We start from the raw sequence: 27,545 nt of genomic DNA, 5'->3' as shown, positions 1-27,545 counted from the left end.
GATGGCTTTACTTAGCTCTAATGAAAGGGCTATAAATATCAGCGCCTCGTCAATATCTCACACTTGCGAGCACATCCTTTCCTGTCAGGAGGTGAGAGCTCTGTGACATTGTGACATGCTCAAACACGCTGTCCACAATGCTAATGCCAACAGACAACTGCCACTTAGACTCCAGGGTTTGACTCTGCGTACTTGCTTTGAGCAGCTCCTTCTACATACCTCCCGTTCTCATCCTTCCATTCCACATTATATTACATACGGCAGAAGAGAAAAATCAGTCAACAGAAAACTGGTTCGGAACGTCTGCTAACAACCACACCGTTATGTGAGAAAGAAACTTTTAATTAGCTCTAAGAGATTTAGTGCAATGGACTATGTGAAACTGGGCTTAAAATGTGAATTTAAAGGGAATGGAAAAAAGTGAATTTCATTAAGATTAACAGAAAACTTGATTCTTTGAACTTTTAAAAAGCATAAAAAACACAAAACCCAGAGACGCTCTGGCCAAAACACATCTAGAGCGAATGTAATAGTATCTTACCAAATCGGGTGACATCAGTAACTTCTATACAGTAGTTAGCCTCCTGTGCTCCATCTCTATGACTGTCACCCTCCATGAGCTAGAAAATTCTCACGCCCTGTCTAACGCATCAACTGCATCACAATGGCCGCTCACTGCTAGTACAGGTCCTTGCATTTCCTCGACGCAGATGAGCTTTTTTCCATCTCCAAAAGCATGTAGCTAACATGTTCTGTGTGTTTGATTGCAGCTACAGCAGGTTTTGTTACTTAGTTAAAGCTGGAGTATGTACCTATAATGCGTAATGAAGCCCGAGGGGCTGGGCCTGGCTCCGCTTCTGATTAAAGGCCCTAATAGGTCCACAGGGTTCAATCAAGCCAGACCCACTGAACAAAGTATACTGCAGGAAAGTGGTGAAGTAAACACTATTGTGCACCGCCGCAGGGACATGCGTCTCAAAGCACACAACGCTAATGATGGTGACACATAATGAAAGAGAGCATGGATGAGAGAGATATATAATTGCATGCATGCATTTGCGCATTTGCATAAATGAATACATGCAAGCGGTTACAAACACATTTAACCTCATGCTAAAGCTTTGCAAATGTAGCATAACGGAAATCTTCAGAAAAATGAATGCAAAATCCCACGCACATTACTGAAAAGGGGATGACAGATTTATAGGCACGAACTGTGACGATAGTACCTCCGATTCCACCCAGATCTTAACATCACTGCTGTGCATGCATGGGAGGAGGTTGTTATGGCTTTGAACAGCATCATCCCCATCTGAATGGCTGTTGCTTTTGTACTTGATTACTAGTGTGCTCAATTGTTTTGTTTTGTAAAGCATGTAATCCTTGTTAATGAAACACTACAATACTGTTACTACTATTAAGAGACCATAATCTCACCATCTCGGCTAACCAACAAGCTCTGTCCGTGTATTATACACAGACTATACACTGCAGTCGGAACAATGCAAGAAAGAATTTACAAACTTCAGAGTCAACCAAGGCCAACTATGAAGTGAGCATGAATTATTGCCCCCTGAAAACAGCAGAGGCAGCCAGGGGGTGGCGAGAGCTAGGGGTGTGATTGACAGGTGGTGTTGAGTTGTGATCCATGCAGATTTAACCTTGCAGAGGAGGGTGAAGGGGAGGACAAGCGAGGACCCAAATCCGGCAGCCTGCTTCTCATTGATTTTACAGGTGTGAGGGTCGACAGCGGGCTAAGAGCAAAAGGCTAATGGAGAACACACACACACACACACACACACACACACACACACACACACACACACACACACACACACACACACACACACACACACACACACACACACACACACACACACACAGTTTCAATATCTTTGTGGGGAGTCTCCATAGGCGTAATGATTTTTATACTGTACAAAATGTATATTCTATCCCCAAACCCCAAGCCTACTCCTGAACCTACCCATCACAGAAAACGTTCTGCATTTTTACGTTTAAAAAAAACAACAAAAAACAGAAAACCTCCCACATAATTTAGAATGATTATTAATCCATTTCCCTCGTGGGGACTGCTGGCTGGTCCCCACAATGTAGGAGATCTCAGGTTTTACTATCCTTGGGGGGATATTTGGTCCTCACAATGTCATATAAACCTGTACACGCACGCACACACACACAATTTCTGGCAACCACAAATGCATGTTTACTACTGTGAATTTAACAGGATTTTCCCTCGTTATTTCACTATAAATACTATATTTTTTATGTAAAACATAAATAAATTAAATTACTATATAATTTAAGCAAAACTCATGGTGCTTAAAGGCAGGGTATGTGTAATTCCAGATTTTTTTGTTTTGGTTATGCTGTTTGAAAGTCTCTTCACATCCTGATAGTAATCGCTAAGTTAAGTGGCCTTGAGTGGCCTCAAGGCGTAGGACCATAAAATGTTCATCAATGCAATAATACTATGTTTTACCTGCCTGTCAACGCATGTATTTTCATACCTCTGTGGACCCTGCTCGCGCAGACATCACACGTCATCAGAGCGTTTCATGCTATGCAGAGTTAGACAGACGTCAGTCACCCGAGCACCGCAACCGCAACCGCTGCCACCATTTACAGTTCCTCCTGAACAAAAACAACGAGCTTTGGAGACACTCTGAAGGGAGGGTGGGATCTTATGCTTTCAAAGCTAGCTCACTATTGCTAGCCGCTCTGAAAATTGCCTACCCTGCCTTTAAATATTTTTAAGTTCAAAGGAGACGTTATTCAATTAAGTTGGTTGTTTGCTATGTCAATGTTATACAGTATCAGTTCCTTATAAATACAGTTATGGACTGTAAAATGCACAAACACCAAGATCTAATCCTGCAATCCTTCAAATAATAAACCATATTGTCTATATTTTTGCAGTGATATCTGGCAACCACAAATGCCTGTTTGTTACTGTAAATTTAACAAGATTTCTTCTCCTGTAATTTCACTATAAATGCCATGAACATTATGCTTTATTTATGTAAAATGAATTAATTTGAACAAAAATCATGGCACTTAATCTGTTTATCAATATACACAATTCTTTAATAAAATTGGTTGGTATAAAATGTTAAATTCAGTTATGGACTGTAAAATACACAGACACCAAAATCTAGCCCTGTAATGCTTAAAACATATCATATATTGTCGCCATAATTTTAGCCATTACAACGATGTATGGCACAAACAAATGCCTGTTTGTTACTGTGAAATTAACATGATTATTTTTCAAACAAGCACTCATGCACACTGCAGTTTGTCTGAGTTTTGTTGACTTTTAGCACACCTACTCAGAGAGACAAATTTATGCATAATTACAGTCTTGCCTTTGAACATACCGACACACTCAAACACTCATACTGTCTCCAGTGCATATATTTACAGATGCTCACACATATTCAATGCCAGCACATACACACACAAAGCCATCTGCATTGCAAATAGTATGAATAATCACCACCTAAATGGCATGTATTTAAGTCTACAATTAATCTAGCACAATGTTTTTACGTCATCTATAGTTAAAACTGACATCAGGGCGTATTGTTAAGGTTAACAGGGTATTTTTTGTTGTTGCTGTGAACAGAAACCTCGAGGAGTGGAAATGTGTTTATATATTATATAAATCACCCTAGTGTGACAATAAAATCTTAAACATTGTTCATTTCTTGAGGTCGTGTTGGCGTTCAAGTGTGTATGACTGACTGCGTTTGCTGAGGTGCTGTTTCTATGATATGCACACAGAGCGGAACAGCAGTCAAGAGCAGGGCTGGATATTGCATGAGCAGGGGGGCAACCCTTTGAGAATAATCACGTTTACCCTATGCAAGGATCTATGCAAACAAACCTCTCTCTCTCCATCTGAGGGGCAAGATTGTGTTTGTGTATTGAGTTTGCATGTGGTAAATACTCCAACTCACACTGTCTTTTAAATGAGCAACGTTCTGTTGCAGAAAAATACATTATATGCACAAAGACCCCTTTTTTTTTTTGCTTAAGACTTCAATTTCCCCTTTTATTCGTTCACCAACTTCTTCTTCGCAGTGTGGTGTTGTCAGCTTGAATTCCGAATGAAATGTATGCATTTGAAACATGTTTGTGTTTCCATATGAACTATGAAGGAGAAGATAAATGGGCCAGATTTGTTTGTGCTAGTAGCAGCATTTTGCTTTGGTGATACATTTATCAGAGCCGTGAGTGTGTGTGTGTGTGAGAATGTGTGCGTGTGTGTGTAGATTAGAGAGTAGGCTGATAACATTAGGCCTATTAAAAGCTCTTAAGCAGAAACTGTGATAAAAGCATCTTTTTACTGTGGTCACCATGCCAAACTGTATATACAGTACTGAACTTGAGATAAAGTGTCTGAACTTTAATGCTTCTTCTGCTGAACACAAGAGAAGATATTTGTAAGAATATGGATAAGCAAACAGTTGATGGACACCATTGACTTTCATAGTATAGAAAAAAAAAAAAAAAAAGAAAAAGTAACTTCTATATAAAACTATAGAAGTCAAAGGGGTCCATGAACTGTTTGGTTACAGATGCATGGCAGTTGCTCAGTGTTTGGATGTACAAATGAACACAGTTCCTTCATCCGAGCCTCTGAAGAACCAGTGGGTTATGTGAATTTCTGATGTGTAATTGTTCAAGTTCAGACAGATAATCTTTCTCTCAAAATCGTTCAATACTGTTTATGCATCAGTAAATCAAGCCAGTGACTAAACGATCAACTTCACTTCATTTCTCTTAGTAGGATGGAAATAATCTTATTTAAACTGTGATTAAAATATATACAGAAAGCGATCAAAGAACAATCCCTTTCCAGTAGCCCAAGCTGTCAATCACATAGCGTGAGTTTATCTGGACACTTGCCAAAACTTGTTATGAAATCAATGACGCTGTTACACTGCACAACGAAGCTCTTACTGTATTTACATCATGTTTGCATTGGTGAAAGCATTAGTGAGAGTGCAGAAACTACGTTGCAATGATACGATCTCCATTCACGCGATCAACAGACTGTCATCTGCTCAATGCTCATCATTGCAACCTTTTATGTGATGGGAATAGATCTAAATGCTTTAAAAACTTCTCACGATTCGTTAATCTCGATAGCTGTAATAGTAAAAATGTATAATAGCTGTAATAGTAAAGGTTTTCGAGAGAGTTCCACATGTAATGCTAACTATTTAATATGAAAGCATGTCAACCAATCACAGCAGTGGCCGTTTACACTGAAGTCTCACAGCAGACACGCCCCTTAAAAAAGAGCGTTCAAATCAGAGAAAAATACCTTTTATTTCTAAATTATGACAATTTTTTATCTAAAAAACATACTAACATTATAAGGGCGCCCCAGGAAACATTATAAAATAATCCATGCCATGGGACTTTTAAATAAATAAGATGGTATTGAACACTTAATCTCACTGATTAAACATAATAGTGCAGTATGTGGTGCAATCAAACAGTACGCATCTACAATTATCTATAATAACCAATGAGATCATGTTGGGTTTGGCGAGGACAGTAGAAATGAAGTTTTACTTCTCTGATGGTGGGGAAATTCCTTACAGGGAATTTATTTATCGGTCACGCAGCATGATTAATTGCATTAATCGTTTTATCGCACTATTTTCTTTATAATTAAACATACTAAATTAACACGTTACATTGACAGCCCTATTAACAATGACTTATTCATTTTAATTCCAACCTGGTTATGAAAATGAGCTCATACACTAACTGGATCCCAGCATTATTAAAGGGAGTCACCTTCCTAACTGACTCAGACAGCAAAAGACGTCTGAAGCCCCTGGCAACAGTCTGACCTGGGTTTTAAACACAAAGTCTCTGTTTACTGAGCTCAGAGAACAGGGACTGACCGCACGTCTACCGCTGTGTACAGTAGCAGCACGCTGAGGCTGATAGCAGCAATCTTCTCCAGACCTCTCTATCTCTCTCGCACCCAAACAACCGAGCCTTTAATCCAGTGAGGTATGGACAGAGCCTTGGGGATTACTGTAAACAAGCGGGGAGCTGAAGATACACTAAAAATGAGCATCGGTTATGCTCCCTGCCTCCCTCCGTGGCTAGAAATATCCAGGGCTTTTGGATTGATCTTCAATGCTCTGGTTGCTTCTGCCAGTCCGTCCCGCGCCGCCCTATCACCCCGTGCAATTGGTCAAGCGACCATGACTGGCGTCCCTATATGAGAAGCAAGGATCGTCTGCAGGGTTTATTAAATCCTGGCTAATTGCAGCAGGCAGCCTTCCTTGGGCGGGTGTGTATCTGTGTGTTCTGTCAAATGGAAAAGCAGTCGTGATACGGCACTGGCAGGCCCTGCTTGGAGTGCTAGCAGCAACACAGCGTTAAATTGAACAGAGGTGATGTGAGAGGAGAGGAAATGTACTAGAGCGGGACCACAGTGTGGAGGCACACTAATGGAATGAATCTAGAGTTGGGCAGACATGCGGTATGTGTCCCCTCTGCAGTCTCACCACTAATCTGATGATTTCCAGCTCCGTGTCCGGATCACTTGGTGGCGCAATATCGTTTGAATGTGAATAAGAGGCAATAGGATCTGACAATATGTTTCAGATACGATAAATGTATCTCGGCTGTTGCTGTCTTTGCGGCACATGGTTATTCTACAGCAGCACTTCTCTCTGGTGGGCCGCAGGTCTTTTCAGATAGAGTTGTGTAGAGCAAGGAAAAGACAAGTGATGATAATGCAGTGATGATTAACGCCAAAATGCATATGCGGACGAAATTTACCCCCACATTCTTTTATACATTCATGTAGTCTTTATCAATGTTATTATTGGTAACTAAATCTATAAAAAATCATTTTCGGTAATTGAAATAAAAGTGGGGTAAAATTACAGTAGCTATGGATTTTAGGGTTAAAAGGGAGTAGACAATATCATTCATATTAATGTTTATAGATTTCCTAGATTTTAAGCAATTACGACACAATTTTGGGTCACCATTTGACACTGTGCAATGTGATATCTGGGTTCTGAAACTAAAGCAGTTGAGAATCACTGCTTTAAAGTTCAATAAAGAGTTTTACATCAAAGGTGCACAAAAATGTAGCACCAATTTTTAGTAATGGCACACTTTACTCTCTTTCATCGTTATGAATCATTGATTTCTCATTCAGCGCTGATGAAACAGCCTCTCTTGGCTCAATCAATGTTTCTGCAACTCCTTTTCCTACGGTACCCCCTCTAGTATACTTAGTGTAAACACACAAATTAGTCCAGGCAATCTGCATTTGAACTCCAACAATAAGGCAAAGATTTATGAACAGTTACATTTTGCATCCAATCATACAACATTCAGCCACAAAAGACAGTTTGCTAGAAACATGCCACTGAAGTTTTGGATTTAGACTTTCTCTAACAGCACTCCAAATGGATAAACTGAATAATTTGTTAAAGTGCAAGTGCTTAAGATTAGTTCATGAAGCTGCAACCCTCAGATGGATCAGCAGACAAAAATAGGTCAACTGTAGCCTTTGAGTATAATGAAGCTTAAAATTAATACTGAAACTCATTTCTTCTGATAAATAAACTAAACTATCAACAAACAAGCAAAATGGAACAATTATTGAGAGCATGAGGGTCAAACTGGAAAAGCTACTAAACATATCCATCTAGTGATAAACTCAGATAGAAAATTGTTAAACTTTTGTTATTGTTATTGGCAAAAAGATTTCTGTCTATAAAAGAAAGGGTATACTGTAAACCAGACTGATGACAAGTGGAGCTATACACTGACATATAGCACACCTACACTATAAGGCTATAGTCTTGTTGCGAGCACATTGGTTGAGAACTTGCATTTGGTATGAACACTCACTTGTCAGTCCATTCTAGCTGGAACATATGGTTACCGTTGTGTTTTTCTGGCTTGGAGAATGACATGATGACACTGCAAAAGCTACCACACATTTTAAAACTGAATGATTGACAACTGAGATGCACATTCTCCATGCAGCAAAGAGTAGTGCATATAAAACACATTTTCCAAGTCGAAAAAATGGGGAAGACTCTCTAGGAGAGTCACTGACAATTCCAAATTATTTTAAAAACAGACAGTTCCAGTCCTGGTGTCCTTGATTACTCAACAAACTTACACAAGTGACCTCATTCCATCAGTATTAATTTTGTACAAATTATTTGGGATCACAAATGGTTGCTGTCAGGGATGAACAACAATTATAACTGCCATTTTTAACTGTCTGGAAACATTATGATACTTATTTGTTGGCCATGGTAAAATGTAGATGACCATAGAAGCCTCAAGCCTTACAAAAAGCGGTATAATATAATATCAATATTATATATAATAATATAGCTAGCGTCCATATCTTTCAATAAAGCAGGTAAAACCACTGGGTGCACATTATCTCACCTAATAATATTCATGAGCCAGGCATATAAAGTTCATAATGTGTCCTATATCATTCCTATTGCCCTGGTTCCTGGTTTCAAAGACCTGATGATTGCTATGAAAATAGGAGATCATCTTCAGGTAAGTTTGAGAGCATCCGCCTCACACAAGCAATCACACAAAATCAACACCTGCACTCTAAGAAACGTTGGGTTGTTTATTGTTCCCAATTATGCCTAATGGGCTAGTTGGTGGCACCAGTATTACCCAATTTTATAGCTGCTTGCATTTCCCGGCAGTAAGAAACAGGACTGCAAAAACACCTGAGGCTTTCTGGAGGCTAAAGACTGCTGACCTGTCATTCTACCCCTATCCCAGCCTCATACACATAGACACACACCCACACAGCTCAATATTAGTTGTAAAAGTTTTAAAGCAGCTTTTTCTTTCTCAGCCTGACACAGCTTACACTGTTCTACTTTTAGAAGTAACCTTGTGAAAACCCTGAAACTCTGTACTGTAACAATCCTAAAGCCCAGGGCTATTATCACTCACAATACATTGAAAATGCCTGTTTGGCATAAAATAGAAGATGATGAAAATAGATTTATTTATATATATATATTGGTTACACCAAGTGGACAAAGTGATAGAAATGCTGAATATAAATATAGTTTGTATTATGCATATCTATGCTTATTACAGTATCTCCCCCTCATATAAACCTTGTGGACACTTTACAAAAATAAAAACACATGAACAAGAAAACCGCAGTGTTAATTTTGACAATACATTTTAATTTAGTTTTAGTCTTTTAAATAAAATGTAATTTAGTTTTAGTCATATTTCATTCATCTGAATTGTTTTAGTTTTAGTCTTAAAATTCTCTAAAATTTCTCTAAAATTTCAAACTCATTATATACTCTTGAAGAAAACATATTAACCAGTTAATATGAATGATATTTGAACATGCAGACACTATTTAACTGCTGTGACATATAACATGTCTTTATTTATCTTAAAATTAAATAAAGTCCCTTCTCATTAAGAAACAAGAACATGGTCTTCTTTTTAATTAATGATATAGCCTATACATTCTTCAAAACAACTTGCATACAACATTCCTCATTCTTTCAAGCAGACATATATATTTGTATAAATTAAATAGAGATTAATCCTCATTAAAGCTATTAAAGTTATTCAGTAAAGAACACTGAGTGATTTTCTCTTTTTCTTTTGTTGTTTGATTAACATTAATGATGGACCTCAGCAGTTTTATTAGACTGCTGTCACTTTAAGGCCGGATGCACAGATCATGATACACATCCGATATTCTCCCAACTGTTTACATTCACTTAACCCTCATGCTCTTCGCGTGTCGGGCAAAAATGACCGAAGAGCACCAGAGGGTTAAGATATAACTGACTGTGTCTACGAGAATACTCGCCAAAACGGACATTTTGACATAATTTTGTGTTTATTTGTCCTTTCAAGCATGGAAAGACGTGAAAGAGTGCTCAATTCAGTAAACGTGATCTGATTTAAAGGGTGGCTTTCTGTGTGCGCAAAGAAAATCAGCCTGAATTGAACTCTCTTAAGCGTCATCACGCTTTTTCAGCGTTTCAGCCATATGCCTGCTCTTCTCTTTCTCCCAGATATTAACATTTTTTAACGTTGAGACATGCAGCAAGTGTATGCCAACTTATGTTCCGCCGGGAAAATCAGCACGCTACAACTCAAGTAGTTCAAGTCAATTCAAGTAGTTCATCAGTTCTGACTGGATCTCTTCCCAAATCATCCCTCCTTAACATTTTCATCTTGTTTTTTTTTCATTCACAAAAATGTCAATAGATTTTCATCATAGTTTTTGTCATTCAAAACTGGTTTTTATTTAGTTATCTCCTTTTTGTCAGTAAAAAAAATTACGTTGACGAAAATTATGATGCAAATTATTTGTCAATGAGATTAACACTGGAAAATTGTCAAATTTACTGAACAATCCATTATTTAAATGAGCAAATGCTCATTGTGAACCTAATTTGTAATTTTCTGACACCGCTCACTTGTTTCCTCCAGTTCAGATTGAACTTAAGTATCTCCTCCAATGTCAATTAGGGCTAAATCTATTATCGCGCCTTCTCTCCTCTGATTTTCCTCACTTCTGCTCAACTTCATTATTATTATTTTTTACTATGTAGCAGGAGTATAATATTGAACACTTGCAATAAATTATTGATTTATAATCTTTTAGATAATGCTGAATGCAGAGATGTGTAAAGCATATTACACAGCCAGCCGGTTATTATCACAAAATAAACCTCAACAGGGTGATCAGGACCCTGAAACATTTTCATGTATACTAATACTAAACTGACACAAGAAACCAAAAGACAGATCAATGCCATCTAGAAACAAATCATCAGTTAAATTAAGCTTTGAAACAGTATGAGAATGCCCCGTTTGCTGAAACAGACTCGACGAGTTTGATAAATGCCCCAAACGACTGATTTGAAATTAAATATTGGTAAATGTTCGACACTTTTTGAAGCAGTGTTCCAAAAGCAGCCATCACTACTATACAGTGTTGCTATGGACGATGAGGGTAATATCTGACCTCCATTGATCAATCCAAGTATTCCAAAGAGCTGTTAAACAATCACGTAGAAAATAATCTTATACAATATCCCTGCTACGAGCAAGATCATGTGCAGTGAATGCTTTAAACGGTGTTCGGATAAAGATCTTTTTTTTTTTTTTTAAGATTTAAACCTGTTTGGCACACAAGGTTTGTAGGTTTTGCCCATTACCACAATTTCGCTCTCTATGTAAACACTTTACTAGCATTTAATGTATGCGTGTCCATTTACGTTTTGACTGAAAATCCAGAGAAAAACTATTTCAATGAATCCATTCTCATTAAACTGTGTTGGACAATATACTCCAACAGTCACACAGATCACAAAGACCAATGTTTCCCCCCTAAAACCCTCAAAGTATATTTGGGGTACAGCTAGTTATCAGTAGCCTGAATGTGTGTTGATAAATGAGTGTAAGTTGTCTTTGACATGAAAAGCAGAAGAGTGAACATTTCAAAAGAGTTTCCACTAATTTCTGTTTGGCTAATTTCCCACACAACTGGGAAGGTACTGCCCAGTCGAAGAGCAAAAATGGCTGAATGCCGTTTGGAGGAACCGAACTGATTCACGTTGAGGTGAGTCCTTTACACTGGAAGCACTCTGATGGTTTCAAATTCAAACCAATGACTTGTGACCTTGAATAATCTAGACCCCGTTCGTCTGATTGATTGAAAAGAACCGATTCAACAGAGTTGTTCTCCCTTTCATACACACAATCTCACCTACAAATTAAAATATTAATTCATACCATATTACATGCACTATACTGCAGAACCAATTGTGTAGTCTCACTCTCAAGCCCATAGTCTGGAATCCATTAAATGCCCATACACCATACTGCAGTCTATAGCGCAGCTGTGTTTGATGATTACAGAGGGAATGTATAGAATGTTCTGCTACGTTTGTGAGTGTGACTTCTGGGAAATTAAGTCTGGTAATGGGTGAAGATTCTGATTCTGTGAGCTGAGTAAAGTTGAACTGTCAGGACCTGAGACATCAGCTTCAAAGCTCCAATAAAGCTTCATTCACTTTCAAAAGAACAATAGTATTCTGGTTGTTTTAAATGTCATGATGACATGCTATCTCAGCCTCAGTCTATACATTTCTCCTAAATATTATATATGCATTATTGATATAACTATCCAACCACTAAAAATCTGCCAAAAATGTCTCTCCTGACATTTTTAACTGTGCTGACAAGGTGAACAGTTGCTTGCAGGCTGTTTCCATTTGCATAGAGGGTAATTTCTGACACATCACTGATTCCTGTTTTCCTGGAGACCCTGTGGTAATGTGGCTGCATTAAGGATGGAGGAAGATTGCACACCTTCAGTATTTCTTTCTTTTGCAGTGATCAGATTACTTATGACATTTCTTCAATATGATCTGCTGTCTTACTGCAGGCTATAAAAGGACATCAGCTGTTATCTTTGATAAACCTGTCAGCTCTTACCTATTTTTATTTTCAACATTTTGAGAATTATCTGCTGTGTATTTATTCATTAATACTTCAGTCAGTACTAAAGTAATAACCTTTTGAATTGTAAAATTTTGAGAAATATTTCTAATTGTATCGGGCCAATTTTGGGCTGTCCCATACGAAAGATGAGTGATGACCAAACTCCTAAATGGTGGTCCTACGTCGTACATTGAGAGAAGTTCAAAGATGGCCGTTGTCACGGTCTTGCGGCCAAAGATAGCCTGTAAATAATTTTACATGTGCGTAAAGTTTAATTTAAAAAAAGCAACATTTTGAGCAAAAAGCTAAGAAAAACCCATTTTTGTCAAACATTAAATCAAGATTGGGATTCAGAACGATGATCAAAACATTTGGAGTAAATCGAGTCCATCACCACCCCTAAATCTTCACAGTTCTATATCTCATCCTGGGTCGACATTTCTTTCAGTAACATTAGGCAGTTTTGATTTACATGTTATTAAATGTTGATGATCGTGTTATTTTACATATGCATCTGCTTGCTATTGCTCGTTTCTGCTGCTTCTTCACATGTCTTTTGATCAGAACATTCAGTACTCTTTCAGATGATGTGTAATAGCGCCTTACCATATAACAGTGAAAACATGGAAAGCCAGAAATTTCCATCAATGACGGGTGATCGTTGTCTCATAAATGACAGAAATGTCCGTCAATGGCAGGGGAAAGTTAATAGGTGGTGACACACCAAGCTGACATCAAAGAACTACAGTCTGTTTTGTCGCCTCACGTTGGCTGCGACAAAAAGCTGTGCTTGAACACACAGCAAAGACTACAGCTGGCTGCCAACGAGCATGTGCGTTCTGCACCTGTGTGTACGGAAATAACTGTCTATACCAGCAGGTATCAATAGTTTATATTCGGCAGTCAAAAAGAGAAAATGTAACAAAGACTGTAGATATACAAACCGTAAACAAAGCAGCGCTTGCTTACCATTTGAATATCAATCATGTTGATCACTTTCTTCATTCCAGGTGGCTTATGTTGTTATGAAAATATTCACGTACTGGAATGCTCAGGTAAGATGAAGTTAAACTAAAACAGCCTTCTGTCTGTGCCATCTTGACTTTGCTCGCTTTCGCTACTTTCGCTTTTATTCGCTCGTTCGCTAAACTGAACAGCTAATCAGAGCGATCTCTCTCACCGATTAGTTCAACATACTGAGCCCGACTAGAGCCGACATGTGAAGCACACCGCAAAAACTAATCCTGACAGAGATTCACTCACGGCCAACACTGGCCGAAGGCACACCTTCAGTATTTCTTTCTTTCTGTTGCAGTGATCAGATTACTTTTCAGATTACACAACAGCTTGGTGTGTCACGGCCCTTAAAGTCTCACATACAAATTCTTTTATGGGTGGACGCAAAGCTTGGAGTGTTGCAACTAGCCCCAATCTCCCCTAAAAATATGTTAATTTTAACGTTTATCTTGATGGCTTTTGATATTTTCTTCATTTTTATCAGTATAAGTCATCTGGATAGAATTTGGATAGATTAAAACATGATCTGTAGGAGTCTGAGGTATATGAGAGACTGTTTGCAGTCTCTAGCTGAAGTGCATCATGTCAAAAGCTTTGGATTTTGATAAATATTGCAGTTCAAGGGTGTGTTAAATACCTTCCAAATATTACTGTATAGTGCTAGAGCTGCTGTATGAACACCTGTAAATATTATTTTCATAGCATAGTGCTTCCCTCATACAGTATATGTTGGTGGAGTGCAGGATGTGTGGGTGGAGGTTATGACTCAGGCCTTGGCACAAAATTCTGGTGGCAAAATACCCCCTCCTACATCATATGTCATTGGATTTCATCTCTCAAACAATATCATGCCATTCGTGAAAGGCATGACCAGTTATCTTGCCATCAGTTTCAATTTCCTCTTGTGTCTGACTTTCACTAAATCTCTAGCAGGGGTCCAGGCCCCCTCCCATCCCCTGCACGTTTTTTTGCCAGCTGAGTGAAAATGAAATATAAAAGACAAACAGAAGATCAAGTGGAAGTCTTTTTTACACCTCTATAGGCATACACACCTGCTCAGCAGCAATAATTTACACCTACCCACTCTGGCTCTTAAGGGTTTGGTAACCTTTGGAGAAAATGGGAAAAAAAGAAGAGGAAAATAAAATGAGAACTTTGATCTCAAACCTGCAAGGACAAAGAGCTCACGAAAAATGAAAATAATGTCATCATTTACTCTCTTTCATGTTGTTCCAAAACCTGTTTTGCCTCAAATCTATTGGTTGTACATTATCTCAGTGCGCACATTGGAAAACAATGATGTGTGCTGATTTTTATGGAGCGAGAAACGTTCTCTTTCTCTCCCCCCTCACCTTTTTTTTCTCCCTCTATTGTCTGGTTTCTTGCCAATCATCACGTCTTCCCGCACTCCCACACACATCTTTTCTTTTACTTACTCTACTCTTCTCTTCTCTCTCACATGTAATTTCTCCTCCCTCATCTTGGCCTCTCCCTCATTGGACCTTTTTTTTTTTTTCACCATCTCATTCTCTAGAGGTCCTTTTATTCTTTCTTTGCATCCTTGAAGTCTCCACTTGCTTTGCACATTCTCTCCTCTCTCACATTGCCCAAACAAGCGCGCGCACACACACGCACGCACGCAAACACACACACACACACAGCAGTCTGCGTTAATGAAACATTAATGGGGCACAGACTGTGCCTCCTCTGCAGTCAGAGTTTGATCCTTACCCTTCAAAGCAAAGCACACATACGCACCCACAAGTAAAGCGCAATCCTCTGCATTACCAGAACATTGTGTAAAGATAAAACGCCCAGCGCATCGGATACTTGAATGTTTTTTAGGACTTTTCTCTCTGAAGAGGTGATTAGATATCCCCTTTCAAGTTATGTTAGCGTTGTCTGTGGCCTTTCACCAGCAACATCAAACATGCTAAAAAGAAATACAATAAAAAAATACAAAAATAAAATGCTGTTCACTCATTTCATTAAACCAGTCATTTTAGGTCACAACCAAAAAATGTTTTGTAGGTCTGTTGCGAAGAAATATGCTAAATACAACCCGAAAAAAGTGCAGCAAATCATATACTCGCATAGTTCAAATGGGCAAAGCAACAACAAAGTCATGAGTTTGACATATAAATTTAGGATAAGATGAAAATCAACAAAGACCTTTGATTTGTTTCAACCCCCTCCAAGGGTATTTTGGAATTCCTAAAGGTATAGAGGTTCTGATAGTGATCAAGGCCTGATGTGTGTGAGGGTATGATAATTGTCACTCCTTTAGTACGGTGGGGGAAGCTGTAATCTTCTGATTGGTCAGTTTGAATGTCTCACATTTGAGTTTCAGTTACATGGTCAAAGAAGGGATAAAAGAAGAGTGTAACTGTTGCTCTGGCTCTCTATCTGTAGTCTTGGGGCTCTCCTCCTAGACTGTCTCTGGGCTCTCTCTTCTCTTTTCTAAAGCTCTCTCTCTCTTCCTATCTCTCAGATAACATTCAACATATAAGCTGGGTACGATTAATGGTATACGTTTTTATAAACTCATACATCTATTTTGTAACTATTTTAAGTGTATATAGCCATAACCAGATACTGTCATTAAACCCTTTCAATTACAAATTATGTGCCAGCTAGTTTTAATTTGATATTAACATTAATGTGCTACCTATTGCAATACAATATCGTCACTACTGCAACGCTCTCCCACATATTTTGTTATAATAACTGCGCTTATTTCTGTCATTGGTATAAGTAGCAGTGGGAGGTAGAATACATGAAATGGTAGTAGACATGAAAATCACACTGTACAACATTGATCTAATAAACTTGGGTTTGACATGGCTACGACGCAAGTATAGAAGAATAAAATGTCATCAGTATGCGCTAGTGGTTAACCAATAGAGCAAGATGAATCGCACATTGGCAATTGTGGTTTTTATGTGCGCTGAAAAAAGAGGATGAAGCGAAAGAAGAGAATATGGACACAGTCATGGCTAGGGAAAAGAGGACAACTTGGCATGTAAATTTTGCAAATGGAGCTTGAGGTAAGTTTTAGCGCCATGTCGTGTTGAGCAATATGCCATTTTGAGATGATCATGGTAAATTTCTGACACCATCAGAAAATTATCGCAAGCTATCTTTGGTCGCAAGACTGTGACAACGGCCATCTCTGAACATTTCTCAATGTACGATGAAGGACCACCATTTAGGAGCCACGAGCACAAAAATCGCCACGATTGGTCATCTTTCGTATGGGACAGCCCAAAATCATACCGGGAATAAGCCTCTTCAGACAGTCTTTATGATGTTGAAGTAAATTAAAACCAATGGCGTGTTTGGCGTCACCGTGAACCAGAGGTGCCTGTTGAAAGCTATAATGGCACAGCTTTGGTTTCCTGCTACATTCTGGCAACTTTAAACCTGTAATTTTGTGACAGCATGCTAGAGTATCTAAGGAGAGGACACTGGGGAGGAGAAAGGAGAGGAGAGCTTATAAAAAACATGCCATGGAAAATCAAAAGTGAGACAGAGAGGTTCCCCTTTCTTATCTCTTGACTTCCTCGTTCTCCCCCCGTGCAGCACACAGTTTATGTGTGTATGTGCTTTTGACAGTCAAAGGCCACACTACTGGGCTTCGATGAGGCATCTGAGCCTTTCACTGGCACTCACTCTCTAATGCTCACTCTTTAAATCCCTCTGCTTCTTTCTTCTGCTTCTCCACTCTCTGTAAAATAAGTTTTTGAGAAGCTCAAGTCGAGGAGCAAGTAAGGCCAGTGGTGGGACATTGTGATACACTAAACCCCTTGACACGGAGAGATGATGAAGCCTTTGCCTTGCACTGGCTCACTTGATTTTGCACAGACTTGCCTCAGAGTGTGGTTAAATAAATAAAACACACACACACACACACACACACACACACACACACACACACACACACACACACACACACACACACACACACACACACACACACACACACACACACACATATGTGGACTCCTACCATCAGTAAACCCCAGGTATGAACCGAACAGAAATCCTGTATATTTTTCTCAATATCTAATATACACCACTGTGAAGCTGGGAGTCAGTAAGATTTTTTTTTTTTTACGAAAAAAAAAAATCCTTTTATTCAGCAAGGATGCATTAAATTGATAACAATTGACAGTAAAGACATTTAGTCAGTGTTTAAAATAAATGCTGTTCTTTTAAACTTTCTATTCAAAGAATCCTGAAAAATGCATCCACAAAAATACTAAGCAGCACAGCAGCTTTCAACATCGATAATATTAAGAAATGTTTCTTGAACATCAATCAGCAAATTAGAATGATTTCTGAAGAATCATGTGACACTGATTAGCCATCATTAAAAAAAAAAAACAGAATATATTAAAATACAAAATTGAAACTTAAAATACATAAGAAACTTCTTTCAAAACCTTACCGACCCCAAACTTTAAGATTTTTTTTTTAATGTAAAGAAACAACCTTTTTGCATAACACAAAAGGTCAATTCACATTTGAAAGCTCCAATCCACATCAACAGTAACTGCATAGAAAAGAGTGATCATTGTATTATTTAAAATGTTTTGTGTCTTGTTTTGTGCTCCACAGAAGAAAGAAAATCAAACAGATTTGGAAAGACATGAGCAAAATGACACGATTTTAGTTTCTGCTCCACTATGCCTTTAGATGTTTGGTGTACTGTAGCTTCCCTTTAGCTCACTAAACCTTTGCTGTATTCCCTATATATTTATATTTTAAGTATTTTTAATGTTTCATTGTTATTGAAGAAGAATTTTGTTCATTTTTTTATGATGATTGTAAAAAACAAAAACATATTTGGTCTCAAAGGCTTGACATGTTTATTAGATGAGGCCTTAACTGGCATTCTGGACCCTTTAGAACCTCAAAATGTAACCGAAGCTGAACTTTTCTGTGTATCTCCATTGCATTTCGGGTTATATAAAATGATTTGACTAGATTTTGAACCTTATCAAAAATTCCAGAGCATTGACAATGAATCACTTGTAATGGATTCTCACCTCATATAGATTTTGCCTGGTCATTTGGAAGTTGATGAATGGAAAGTAGCAGTGCATATTACATGATCAGGCTTTCTGCCAACGGTGGCTTATGATCTTTTCAAATGTAGTGCTGGCGCTGATCTTTGCTTGCAACCAGACAGAGAATTCACATTTTTGACAACATGTCTGCTTTAAGAAGACCTCAAAGATTATAGGTGAATAACAAATTAAATTGTTTACACAAAGCTAGTAAAAGACTTCATAAGACTAAGAAGGTGCACAAGTCATATGGACGGTTGCTTTGATACTTTTACGGTGCTTCTGCATCATTTTGGAAGTTTTAAAGCTGCATTCCCCATTCATTGTAATTTTATGAAAAAGAGCCTGATTTGTTTGAAATGTTTCACCGAAGAAGTAAAGTCATATGGGTTTGGAAAATCATGAGGGGGAGTAAATGATGGCACTTTCAACTTTTGAGCATATTATTCCTTTTGAGTACTCTTGGAACATTTGAATCACACAGTTTCAGCAAGTTATTGTTTTTTTAAAGTCTGTACAGCATTACTGGTTAACAATGTAGTTAGTATTTGATTCTTACTGGTTTTAGACTTGTACATATACTAACTCCATCACAGCACTCATACATACAAACACGCACACATCTACACCCTCCCACCCACACCTCTCTCTCTCTCAGTCAGTTTATTTATTAATCTTTATATGCAGTGAGTATCGGAGTTGCCAGAGATGCGGTCCACAAGCGTGGTTGCAGTCAGAAGAAAGGGCAGTTTCCATGGCAACTGAAAGACCAGACCCAACTCTATGTACCAGAGCTGCCAATCAGACCGCAAAAAAGAGAAAAGAGAGAGACTGCAGAAAGAAAAAAGACGAAGGACGAATATCTTTTCATGAAGGTTGAGGAGATTGAAATGCCATCATCCTTTCAGTCCAACACAGCACAGGAACACACACACACACACACACACACACACACACACACACACACACACACACACACACACACACACACACACACACACACACACACACACACTTTCACCATCCCATTCAGTCAAGTCTGCAGTCATTTACATGAGCTGAAATCTCAGCAATGCCAAGTCTTAGACAGATATTTGCACATCCTGGACAGAATATTAATTGGAACTGTTGAAATGATTTTTCTTGTCACAGTATTATCATAAAATGTATCGGACTGCATCCCAAGAGATATAAGGATTATTGTACATTTTTGCTGATTAAAAATGGATACCAAAATTCTTTTCTGCATAAAAAAAAAATCCATAAACTCACCTTTTGAGAGAGATAGAGAGAGAGAGAGAGAGAGAGATAGAGAGAGAGAGAGAGAGAGAGAGAGAGAGAGAGAGAGAGAGAGAGAGAGAGAAAGTAGATTAATTAAATTGGAAGTCAGTAATTAAATACAGCATGTTAGAATAGAACCTCTGGTATCAAACAGGAAATGTATTTATGTTTTCTATATTGAAGCACTTAAAACCCCATGGCTGGCACAACACTAGAACAGAACAATTGTTCTGCATGCAAATGTGTTTCAATTATTGGCATATGGGAGAATACCTGGGCCATTTACTGGCAGAAATGTGTTTTGAGTGACAGGTGTATAATAATGCTTTCTACTCATTGTTAGCAATCGTTCTAGAGTGACCGTTTTCACTGATCTTTCAAGGAAATTAAAACAAAAAGACTTTGCAGTTGTTTTTCAATGGAAAGCTGCACAGTAATGGCACGTTTCAGTGGACTATGTTGCGACTTCATGTGTCATTTTCATTTATATGAATGACTTTATTTTGCAGGGTTAAATTAATGTCCAAAAAAAAAAAAAAATTGGTTCACAGAAATAATTTACCAACCATAATGTCGTATAATTTTCTTTCATCGAACACAAAAGAAGTTTATGAGATTTTAAGTTGCTCTTTTCCATTCAATGAAAGTGAATAGTGACCAGGCGCTTCAAGCTCTAAACCTAACAAAAACACTAAAAAGGTTTCATAAAAGTAGCTCTTTTGAATCATGCACTGTATGTCAAGTGTTCTAAAGGCTGCAATTTAAGATGTGTAGTCAGTTGTAATTTTTTGAGCTTGCTGGACCCTGGTCATCATTTAACTTCACTGTATGGAAAAGAACATTCTGTGTTTGACAGAAGAAAGAAAATCATACAGGTTTTTGAACAACATGAGAGTGAATGTGTACATTTTCATTTTTGGAAGAACTATCCCTTTAAGGTAGACTTTATGAACTTTTTACCCTGAACCGCACTCAGTTGAAAGCTTTTTGCTCTTTGGCTCTCCTCTCTCCTCTGATACTGTGCACACTCCTTTGAGCTAGTAGTTATGGGACCAAATGCAGTACGCTGTCTCCCACTCCCTCGCTCTTTCTGTCTGGATGGGTTGACAGAGGGGGAATGGATTTGTTCCCCTGTCCCTGAGGCAGATTGGAAATCTCCGGCCTGTCAGGTAGTGCAGTGGAATTATGGGAGTGAGTGGCTCCTTATTTGTGGCTCGCCTGCTGCTACCAGGTGATGGATGGAGGAGTGGGATCACCAGTCACTATGGCAACTGTACGGATACTGTTTAGGTACCACCCCGGCCCCCATTTCTCTCTCTATGACTCTTCAAAGAGTTACAGCCTTAACCTTTGTCACTTAGTCCAGAACCTGACAACGTAATACATCGCATTGAAATACTGTGAGTATCTGGTCTCAGCTTTGAGAAAACTGGACATAACTGCTGTATAAATACACTACCGGTCAAAAGTTTGGAATAATTATGATTTTTAACATTTTTAAAAAGTCTCTTTTTCATTTATTTATTCTAAAATACAGTGAAAGCAGCAATATTGTGAAATATTATTGCAGTTTAAAATAACTGTTCTCTACTTTAATATATTTTAAAATGTAATTTATTCCTGTGGTCAGGAATAAATTACTCTAATATGCTGAGTTTGTGTTCAGTTATTATCAATCAGTGATATATACCAGTGATGTGTAACAAAAACCCCAGTGCAAATGTGTTAGAAACGATTTAACTGCTGGGTTGAGTGGTTTAGAGTGGAACAGAGAAGGGTTTTTTTGGCCAAATTATTTTGAGACACATTCCCCCCTCATCTATTATTCGTTCCCCACAGCAATCCCACTTAGCATATATGCATACGTTCTCTCAGTAAGAGAGAAAGTTCCCACACACATACAGTAAGTGATGGGCTGGAGCACGAGACTATTCCCCTGCCTGTCAACCTTCTTGTAGCCAGTGGGACCCCATAAATCACATGTGGATTTACTCACAATCATTAAAAATATAGGTGATTCAGATTCACATTTTACAACGGGATGCCTCTTCAAGCCCACTGTGCATTTCCTAAATGGTTGATGGGGGACAGTGAAAAATGACAGCATTATGCTGTTTTCCCGCCATAAATCATTCAGTAGCTATACTCTAATGCGCAGCTGAAGGTAAGAACCACCCTCTATGGTCGGCACTCTGGGTTTTTGGGTTCAAGGAATCAGAGTTGCCGTGGTTATTGTGAAATATGGCTCTGCATGAGTTGGTTTTTCACTGCACTTCAGAATTATTTGGATGGTTTGTGAACCTTCTTGTATTTTTACCTATTAGCACCAAATAAGCTGAAAATGCTTAAATGTTGAGTTATAGCACAAACATACAAGTACGCTACATTTAAAAGGTTTGGGGTTACGTTTTTTTTTTTTTTTATGCATACCTTATGCTCACAGAGCATATGCATTTTTTAATCAAATATAGAGTAAAAATAGAAACACGGAAATATTATTACAATTTAAAGTAACTGTTACTTATCTTAATATATTTAAAAATGCAATTTATTTGTGTTTTGGAGAAACTGATTTTGTATCTGCCGTCCAGTTTCAGTGTCACATGATCCTTCACAAAAGCATTCTAATATGCTGATTTGGTTCTCAAGAAACATGTCTTATCCTTTTTTTTTTTTTTTTTGGATTCTAGAGTTCAGTTCTGACAATTTTCATTTTGGGTGAACGATCCCTTTAAGAAGATTAAGTTTCAAAGCTTTATTTAATTCCTTTAAAAGGTGAAGTGTGTAATTCCTGTCAGCAGCTTCAGAATAGCAAAAATAATGAATGTTTTCAAACTGATTTTCTAAATAATGTATTCCAGCCACTGTTGTTTGGATATGTGTTATTGATAAAAGAGAGGAAAAAAATGAACTTAACATGCCTGATTAATTATACATTTCTGTTAAACTGCTTAGTTTTGCCTGATGAGAACGAATGTTCAGAGTGCTTGGGGTAACTCAGTAGGTACTCAAACAATAAACAAATAACAGAAATGAAGAAGTAACCAAATAAACATCCCAGGGAGCTCCCACTTCACATCAGCTGTGACTAACCTCTCCGCTGCACAAACAGCCCCAAGACAGGCCTGTTTTTATACGGTTTAGAATAAAGTGATTAATTTGGCTTTTTTATGTTTCTCCTGTGATTCTGCATCTCTTTAATGCTGTCTCTGCCACTGAGTAAACACAGAAAATGTATGTTTCTCATGAGATGTCCAATTTTAATGAGTTTTTCTTGAATTCTTGAGGTGAGATTGAGCATGATGCTAAAAAAATAATTCAGAAAAGTAGGGGGAAATGTTCATGTCTAATCATCTTACTGTACAACACATGATAAAGTAGTCTCTATGGTTTCAGTCTAGCTACAACATAGACTTTGTGTATCTAAAGTGAGCACTGTGAGGATCTAACTAGGGTAAGAAGGGTCTGGGGAAAACAAAAACAAAAAAACATCTCATTTCCAGTAATTCATATTTTGGGCCTACAGTATGTCTAAAGAATTTCACATCACATGGTGATTCACAAAGTTTCTTGACCTGATTCAGCATTCAACATTTATCGAGATATTAACGTAACTATTCTGCAGAGCCAATATTGAGATCATTTTGCACTATGATGCACTTCATGGATGTGTCCTAGAAAGCATATTCAGGTCTTAATCACAGCTGAAACATCTGGGAGCAAGCTAGCAGCACGCTAATGAAACGGCTAATAAGCATCTCCTTCCTCCCCTCTTTCTTCACACACGCGGCGCAGACATCTCAAGGACACTGGTCCTTCTGTGGCACACGAGCAGGTTGCTGTTAATTACTGATTTTTACTAGAAGAGGCACGTTTCTCGCTTCACTGACAGAATGGAAACGACCATACCTCGCTCTCACACGGAGACCAGGCAGCCGTTAAAGATGTGTGTGGGTGGGAGTGCCTGCGTCTGACACTTTATGGGCACATTAGGGCTAAAAATCACACATTTTTTCAGACTGCCAATTATTTATTTGGGCATTTCATCTACTCAGACACTATTTAGATCGGAATAATTTTGTGGGCTCAGGTAGTGTGTCAGTAGCTGGTTTTACTCCAGTTTGAATCCAACAATTATCCACTAATAACGTCTAATTGCTATCTTCTTGAGACTTCAAGACCAAATCCAAAGCCAAATTTTGGAGTCCAGAGATCCTCAAAGGAAAACCCGCTACCAATCAAGTCTCCCGCCAGCGTTTAAACAGCACTCCGGAGTGAACACATGTCAGTCGTCTTTGACTCTGACTTTGTTTGCTTTTACTGTTGCTCTTATTTGATCTAACCTTTTGCTAGTGTTTGTTGTTACTGTATCTTTACTTGTACCGTTTTGTCTTATCTTGCATCTCATCAGTACTTTGTTACTTTTCTATTGTCATTCAGACAGTGATTGCTTTCCATATTCCATAAAGAGGACAAGTAAGATGTCACATGACATACATTGTGAGACTTTGTAGGTTTTGTATTTTGGAGAGCTGAGTTAGGGCGTGTTAGCGCTGAAGACTTTTGATTTCCTTACTTTTGTTTGTTACTTAATTTAGAGTATTATATGTGAGTTAGCTTTGTTTTTTTTTGTTCTTTTCTTTCCTTTGGCACCCTTTTCATTTGGTTTATTTTCATTTTGAGTCGCTTTGTAAATATATTATTTTATCTTTTTTACTTATCAGATATCATTATTACTTCTCAACTCTTGCATATTTATTTGCACTCGTGTATAATAAATCACTTCTTTTGGCATCATTTCGGTTGACGTTTGGTCTCTTGCCTTCCCCCCACACACAAAGAATCATCACAAACAGGGAGGATGCATAAAATTTAGAAATGTTTTTTCTGAAGGATCATGTGACCCTAAAGACTGTAGAACGCTAATGTATATACATAAAAAGGTGAAATTTGTGTGAAAAATGGTTTTACTATACAGAAAATAAAGATAAAAAAACCTAAATGCCTTTCTTTGAAGAAAACAATTGGGTCATTTTGCTGATAACAGGTGTTTGAACAATAGAAATCTACTGGCCTCAGATTCCACATTTGCCTGGTTATGACTTACTTGGCCTGTGGGTTTAAAATCATGACCTGTTTCTCTCATAAGCCCATGCACAAGCATACACTATTAATTTTGATGAGAGCATCACTCACAAAACACATTTCACAAATGCTGACAGCGAGAGTGTGAAGTGAAATGCTTTTCCAGGCGTGTGAACACACCCTTGAGAGGCCCTCCAGGCAGTCCAGACTTCCAGAAATATACGGATCCAAGTTTAGCATGACTTTGACGCATGCTGCCAAGACCCAGATCTGCACTGATTTCTAATGATATGCCAGACTTTTAATTGTTTACAAAAACTCAAACACATCCCAGGCATGAAAAGGTAGGCAATTAAATCAAACATTTGAAAATATTTTGTAGAAACACTCATTAAGACCCAATTTCAGAAACTCCTCTTACTCTAACCGCTCTTCATTAACGTTACAGACAGTGAAGTAACAGATGCACATTTTGTCCCTATCAAGAGGATTAGCTCTGCAGATTACACATACACACGCTCAGGCATGCAGGACGCTGTTTCGATTTCAAAATTAGAAGCCGATTTGAATCGTGAGTTTAGAGATCATTTGCTAAGATTGGGCATGGTCCCCTAACGCTCAAATCAGCCAGTGTCAAGCTGCCGGAGTGTTCCGGTAAACAAATCTGTAACGATAAGCCTCTGATACATGTCTAATCCCCTCTCTAGGAAACAATGGCTGATTTATTAGTGATAGGCAGGATGTATTCAGCACTCGGTGAAGTGCGGAATATAAATAAGAGGAATGTGCTGTAATGAAGCAGGACTGCTTTTAAACACTGCACGGATGTGAGCTGATCTGAATAAAACAGGATCTTCTTTGTTCATGTGACGTTTACATAGTTAAATTGACAATCAAATGCTGGTATACGCCTCTGAGAAATACACAAGCACTTGATAGTATTTAGTGTATACACTGAGGCTGATTATGATCACTGGCCAATATTCGAAGAAATTTCTGGCATAAATGATTGCTGGTTTTCTCCTGCTGCCACCCACACTCTTGTGAAAGCTAATAATGAGCGTTTTCTTCTCAACTTCTTAATAGACTACCACATTTATAGACAGGGCAAAGCTAAATCAATTTAATAAGGTCAACAAAAAGATACTTTAAACAGTTATAGCTCTCAGTTAGTTTGTGCAGTGAATCATAGCTGAGTAAAGAACTTGTGATAAATAACATTATTTACAGTCAGTTCAGCTTCTTAAATTGAACTGAACAAGTGGAGTTCAGACAGTGTGGATGTTTTTTTATTACAGCCCAGAAAGCTTCACTGTTCATATCTCTCCGCTTGTCTGTGTTCATGGCATTCCTGTCAGTGTGTTGCTTGTCAAAGTGCAGCAGATGATTGTGTTTTGACTGCTTTTGGAACGATTCTCAGAGCAAAAACACAAAACAACGGGCAGTCTTGTGTCTAAATTGTTAGTTAAGCAATATCATACTATCATCTTTTCGATGCAGGCCAAGTGTGCAGGTAGTCACACATGTGCTGATGTTTGGAAATATGCACCAGTTCAATAAATGAAAATTTGGTATTCATTTGAGAAAATATTGCCATTTACTTTGCTCAGCCAACAAAAATAGTTTCAAACAAAAGCAAAAGCAAATTTTAGTCCTGAATTAAACAATATTTTTGAATGAATAATTTGAATAAATGATTCAGTGACTCGCTCATAAAGAAAGTCACTTGAATGAAACTGCATTTTTTAACAATTGATTCTTTGACTCGTTTAGAAATGCAAACACTTGATTCCATCCTAAATGAATCAGGGTTTTTGAGCAAACTCGATTGAATAAATTATTCAATGATTCACTGAATTGTTGTATAATTGCAATATTCCACTCACAACCATTTGATACTGCTTAAATAAAGTAGCACTCAAGTCATTGCACCAATATTTTCATATTTATAAAAAAATCAGAAACGTGTAAATTGATCAATTACATATCATTATTTGAGAAATGAAACCAGATGTTTCTGTAATTAGAAGGCAAATAAAAAGTTCTCCTCTTCATATATCAGTAAGTTCATTGTGAAGATCAGACAAACAGCATTGTTCTGTTTTTTAGAGGTGGTTGACAGTTTTGTCCTCAACAACGAGACCTACTTGTGGCTATTACATTTTCTCATAATGAAGCAAAACTTCAATGAAAAAGTCCTAGAGATATAAAGTGCCCTTGGCTGGTGTAGTACATTCAGGACAGAGCTAAACATTTTCCTCAGGGTCACTTGAAAATATCACAGTAAATTCACAGTATTAAGAACCATCATGAACCTCCAACAGTCTGGACTGGAATATGCAACACCGTTTGTCATTTTCATAGTGCACATGCCAAATTTCTATGCAGATTAGGATTATTGTAGATATTTGTGGTGTGTTAGTGCTGTTAACTGATCTGCATTACTCCTTTAGTGATTCTAAAACAATGCAGACACACATGCACAATAAATCAATAAAAAGTTATCAGTATACACAATAAATTCTCAATGAATTC

The 27,545-nt window shown here is 37.9% G+C and overlaps 1 protein-coding gene across 11 annotated transcripts in view; it reads right to left on the bottom strand.

Annotated features, from left to right (window-relative positions):
• The window catches only part of lingo2 (leucine rich repeat and Ig domain containing 2), a 383,251-nt gene that overhangs the window by 28,506 nt on the left and 327,200 nt on the right, over nt 1-27,545 (bottom strand). The window contains exon 1 of one of the 11 annotated variants that reach the window (XM_079891774.1): nt 14,625-14,662. The exons of 9 other annotated variants lie outside the window; for them this stretch is intronic. Coding sequence is in view for 1 of the 2 variants with exons in the window: in XM_079891766.1 (XP_079747892.1) it covers nt 2,529-2,555 (27 nt within the window). In the remaining variant the exon portion in view is untranslated. Of the gene's footprint in view, nt 1-2,528; nt 2,578-14,624; nt 14,663-27,545 lie in introns of those variants that run through there. One more of the 11 variants, XM_079891766.1, reaches the window with a different exon arrangement.

Source organism: Squalius cephalus, assembly GCF_949319135.1.
Source record: "Squalius cephalus genome assembly, chromosome: 14".
NCBI classification, from domain to species: Eukaryota; Metazoa; Chordata; class Actinopteri; order Cypriniformes; family Leuciscidae; genus Squalius; species Squalius cephalus.
This window is presented reverse-complemented; position numbering and strand designations above follow the sequence as displayed.